Source organism: Onychomys torridus, chromosome 1 (genome assembly GCF_903995425.1).
Source record: "Onychomys torridus chromosome 1, mOncTor1.1, whole genome shotgun sequence".
Taxonomy (NCBI): Eukaryota; Metazoa; Chordata; class Mammalia; order Rodentia; family Cricetidae; genus Onychomys; species Onychomys torridus.
The window spans coordinates 129653151-129658643 of record NC_050443.1 but is presented as its reverse complement, the minus strand read 5'-3'; the positions used below and the strand labels follow the sequence as shown (position 1 = coordinate 129658643).

Below are 5493 nucleotides of genomic sequence, written 5' to 3'. Positions count from 1 at the left end.
TCTACACTGTCCTGGGGAGTAGGTTACAAAAACAGCACAAATTACCAGGATGTGGGAAGAGAAAGGAGCCCCTCAACCCAGAGTCTGCTTTGAAGCCACTCACCAGCTGAGAATCAAGAATTCCAGCACAATGAACATTTGTTGTGAGGTTGCCAACATAGAAACAGTATTCATCTTATACATAGTGATTTTATGTTGAAATAACAATGGCTGGGTTGAGGAGACAGCTCACTGAGGAAAGTGGTAGATGTCACAGGAGGCTCAGTAATCTGGCCTCTGGGCAATCAGTTCTGCACCAGAAGGAAAGAGAGGAGGTGCTTGGTGGCTGAGGCCCTTGGAGATGTGGTTGCAAGGCCATTGATGAGAGACCAGAAAACAGAGCTGGCTTCCTTTAGGGAATTTTCACAAGCTCGGTTCAAGAACCCTAAACTGCTAGAAGCAGAATTCTCTGAGCTGACAGAGCTGCCCTGTGACCCGAGCTTTGAGCAGGGCTAAATTTTGATCAACAGGAAGCACCCAGATTTGCATGGCTCTCATTGATAACGCATAACTGGAAGTTCTGTACGTAGCAGCTTGTGCTAACCTTCTACAACTGTACACTACCAATCTGGGCCGCCTTCCTTCATGGGGGCACAAATGCCGGGAAATGTCTGTAAAGAGACTCATCCTAACCACATGGAGACCCACACATCATTATCCTGTGCTTCAGGTGGCACACCATCTTCTTCCAGGCCTGCTGTTCTTCGTAGCACACTCAATATCAATACTCTTCTTTCTATTCTGCTTTGTAGAATAAGTTTGCTCCTTGCCCACCAGCTCCTGTAATAGGTGGCCACCCCTATCTACTACAGGGTTTCAGGGCAGCTGGGAGTGGGTAAGTAGTAGATGTCAATCAGAGAGTAAGTTAGTAGAAGATGAGACATTCCTTTCAGCAAGTACTGGGAATCTCCTGGTCAACAATAAATGGGAGGGAGAGAAGGATGCCCGAGGCCCAATCTGTCTACATATGCCTGTATTTCCAGCTCCAAGGGACCCAACATACTCTGCTGATCTCTATTATGCATCTTCTCACACATGTGCACATATACTTGCACACACACACACACACACACACACACACACAATACAATACATGTTATTAAAAAGGACAACCCTCAGTTAGGACACTGGTCACTGTGAGGTGCCTGGTTGTGCACATCAACTGAAAGACAACTTATTTGAAAACTGTCTGACTTATTAGTGTTTTATGAGGCAAACAAAGTGAATTAGAGAGAAAGTACATTCACCCAGTGGCCTGATCACAGCCAATATCACCTGTCCTCTCTTCTATGGACACCTCATCTTCCCCATGCCTGCCTGTGACTATTTCTGCATTCTGCCTGTGATCATCCCCACAGTGTGTGGCTGTTTTAATAATATTCTCTACTCGTTTATCCCATTATCAGCTATACTACTTGTGCACAGCTACCAAAACAGGGCCATGTCAGCAAGACTGTAAGTTAGGCATGTAGCAAATATTTATTGGCTTTGTTTTCCCATATGCCACATTGTGTCCCATGGGATGTCAAGAGCTGAGTTTGAGGTGTGTACCTGGGTGCCCCTCTAATGAGGGGCAAAGATGAGATCCGAATACATTTGCCCGCTACCTCTGGTGTTGTTGGATGAGAAGAGGCTGGCTGACCCCTGCACCAGCCCCCAGGCCCCACTGATACATTAGGACAGGGCTCAAGTGGGACCTGTGGCTCAGTGGCCTCAACAGCCCTCATGACCTGCTGCTCTCTGTCTTCTGAGATAAGCTGAGAGGCTACAACACTGCCCACTGGTGAGTAGTTAAGATGGCCAAGTTAAAACAGGAAAAGCAACTGGGCATGGTGGCTCACATCTGAAATTCCAGCACATAGGAACCCAAGTCAGGAGGATAGGCTCAAGTTTGATGCCAGGCTGGATTACTTAATGAGTTCTAGACCAGTCTTGGCTACAGAGACCATGTGTCAAAATAAGACTTACAGACAGACAGATACATGCATGCCTGTGTGGGTGTGGGTGTGCGTACACACACACACACACACACACACACACACACACACACACACACACATTACTAGGCAGGCATGGTGGCACACCAGCATTTGGGAGGTGAAGGCAGTAGGTTCAGGAGTTCAAGGCCCTCTTTAGCTACAAATCGAGTTGGAGGCCAACCTGGAACACTTAAAAAACAAAAAACTAACAAACAAACAAACCAAAAGCACTTGGCCTGAGGTTTGACACATGGCTTAGAGGTGGGAGCTATGTCTAATCTTACTGAAGGTTACGTGACTCTTTCAAGAGCAAGCTGCTCTCCTGTTTTCATTTAAGGAAACTGGTGTAGAGAGAGGAAGTGGTCTCTGGGGTCACTCTGGAGGCTAGAGCCTCCATCTCCTCGGGATCTTCATTTCCCATGGGCGCCATGGCACAATACCTCTCTGGCCACTCACCTGGTCAGCCCCGAACGAAGTGAGGTTGCTCCTGACAGAGCTGGCAGCCAGCGCCAGCAGCAGCAGCACCAAGTAGAGGGTGGTCGCGCAGTAGGGGCTGGACCAGGAGCCTGGACAGTCTGCGGATGGGCAGGCGGGTTCCAGTGGCAACTCGGGCATCTCTCCGCAGAAGGATCTGCGGCCATCTTCGGTGATGGTGGTGAGCAACAAGCCGGAGGCAGCCAGGTAGAGCACTAGGCTGAGCGAGATGGTGAGATAGCGGCCCAGGTACACATCAGCCAGCCAGCCTCCCACAGGAGACAACAGGTAGGAGGCGCCCAGGAAGAGGAGTGTGGCCCTCGACGCCTGCTCGCCCTGCCAATTGAAGTTATAGCTGTTGAGGTAGAGCACAAGGTTGGAGGTGACACCAAAGAAGGCAGCGCGTTCCAGCATCTCCACCAGCAGCACTGCGGCGGCCGCGGTCCGTCTCCACCGCCGGGGACTCCGACGGCCTCCAGCCACCAGTGGTTGCCGCTCCCCGGATCTGCTTGGCTGCTCCTGAGCTCGAGGCGCAGACATCGTGGGCCTCCTGTCTCCGTGACTCGGATCCTTTCCTCTGCCCTCCCCTCTTCTCCCCTAGACGGATTGCCCTCTTTTCTCACCCCTTGTCTCCTTCTCTTTTCCCCTCAGGTCCCTCTCCTTGCTACCCAGATTCGATCTCCACCTGAATTCTTCACTCTTTCCTTCCACAAGCTCTTCTTCTCCTCCCCCGCGCTCCTACCCAGTCATCTTCCTCTCCTTCCTCCGCTCTGGCCTTGTCTGTCCCCACACCCTATCACCCGCTTGCTCCACTTCTCTACCCTCCCCCCTCCTTCCTGCTAGTCCACCCCGGTCCCCACTGCCTTTTCTCAACTGTTGGCCCCCTCTCTTATGACACCTGCGCCTCAATGCCCCCTCCACCGGCCCTGCCGCCTCCTCCACACACCCCTCTTCGCCTGACTGCCTCCCTTCCTCCCGCCAAGTCCCTTCTGGCTTTTCCTCCCGGTTCAGACTGTCCCTCTCTCTGCTTCTTAAGAAACTCTGGGCTTCCCCTTTCACTGGCCCTGTGGCTGCCTGCGTCACCCAGCTTTTAGGAGAAATGAAAGCCCGTGGGTCACAGGGTCCCTTCTCACCCAGCTTTCTAAAAATCTCCCTTCTCCTGGACTATTGTTCGCGCCCTGGCCCAAGTCTGCCGGCTTTCCCGGGGCCAGGACTGGAGGCTTCCTTTCCGTTTCTCTCCACCCCATTCCCCCCCCCCATCCCACTTACAGCAGCATCCTCTTCCACCAGTGAGGGACCTCTTCATTGTATTTAGGGACCTTGGATGAGGCAGGCAGACTGGGAGGGGCATCTTCAGGCCAGGGAGCCACCTTTGGAGGAATTTCAGGATCCTTCAACACTAACGTGTAGTGGTGACGCTGAGGTCAGATCACAGAGCTGTGAAGACCACATGGAGCATTTGGTGGCCCGGATGTCCTTTCACAGACCCAGTGACAGCCCAGTAAGGGTGGGGAAGGGAGGTGGGAGGTGACGGGATCCTAGTATCTGAGCCTCAGGGTCCCCCACGGCCTGTGCCAAGGGAAGTGCTCATGTGCACTCGGCATTGCAAAAGCACCAAATGGGAAGGAAGTGGCGCCATATGCGAGCCACAAGATTGATGGGGCACTGACCTCAGACTCAATCACAGTCACCCCCTTACTCAGACCCCACTGGCGTCATGTAGGAGAATAAGGAAGAGCCAGTCACATGCCAACCTACAAGCTTAGAGGGATCTGACCCAGTCCTCTGACAGCACCTCAACCCACTGAGCAGGGTCTGCGGACCTTTCTGTCAGCCTCCCAGACTGAGCCCCTCAGCTGGCTTACTTTGCTGTCACATGCTCTTCCTCCAGCCCTTTACATGGCTCCTTTCTCTTTATTTATTGGTAGAAAACGCCCTCTCCAGGGCCTTCCCAGATGGCATGAGGTTAGCAGCTGCCGAGCTGGATTTTCACCATCACACTCAGCAGGTCATACTGTCCCAGCTCAGCCTCTGTGGCTTAGTCACTGTTCTGTGCTCTGCCCCACAGTGAGAAAGACTCACTATTGGGGCCGGCACCTTTGAGAACCTTTTGCCATTCATTCTGAGTACTTCCCAGTGCTTAGCAATGGCAGCTGTTCATAAAGTCTTGGTTGAGTAAATGAATTTGAATAACAGCAGCTTAAGCCGCAGCATTTGCAAGAACAAAACCAGGAAGCTAAAAGCTAAAATAAACAGCTTTGTCAAAACCAGAGTCACCATCAAACACATGGGCTTTAAATGTGTGTGTGTGTGTGTGTGTCTGTGATTTCATTTTATTATTTTGATTGCTTGTATATATGTATTTACATATATAATTTTTATTTATGTGCATTGTGTTTTGCCTGCATGTATGTCTGTGTGAGGGTGTCAGATTTCTTGGGATTGGAGTTACAGACAGTTATGAACTGTCCTGTGGGTGCTGGGAATTGAACCCAGGTCCTTTGGAAGAGCCTGTTTACTTGATTTTTGAGGCAAGGTCTCATGTAGGCTAGGTGGGCCTGTAACTCACTGTGTAGCTAAGGATGACCTTGAACTTCTGTTCTTCCTGCCTCTATCTCCAGAGTGCTGGGATTGTAGTTATGTGCCACCACGTCCAGTATGTGTAGTGCTGGCAATTAAACCCTGGGCTTTGGGCATGCTATGCTAGCACTCTACAAATTGAGCTACAGCCCCAGCCTGGTTTTTATTCATTCATTCATTTATTTTTAAGGATATATTTATTTATTTATTTTAATTTTATTTTATTTTATGTGTATGGATGTTTTACCTGTATGTATGCATGCACGCATGTATGTATATATGTATATATACCATATGAGTGCCTGGTCCTCTCACAAGACTGAGAGGGTGTCAGATCCACTGGAGCTGGAGTTACAGACAGTTGTGAGCTACCATGTGGGTTTTGGGAACCAAACCTGGTTCTCTGGGAAAGTGGCCAATA

General features: G+C 50.5%; 1 protein-coding gene across 1 annotated transcript in view; it reads right to left on the bottom strand.

Annotated features, from left to right (window-relative positions):
* The window catches only part of Slc15a3 (solute carrier family 15 member 3), a 20140-nt gene extending 16646 nt beyond the window's left edge, over window positions 1–3494 (bottom strand). Inside the window, exon 1 of the mRNA XM_036205579.1 lies at window positions 2475–3494. Within this exon, the coding sequence (XP_036061472.1) occupies window positions 2475–3032 (558 nt within the window). The 5' untranslated portion in view covers window positions 3033–3494. The remainder of the gene's footprint in view (window positions 1–2474) is intronic.
* Window positions 3495–5493: the final 1999 nt, after the last annotated feature.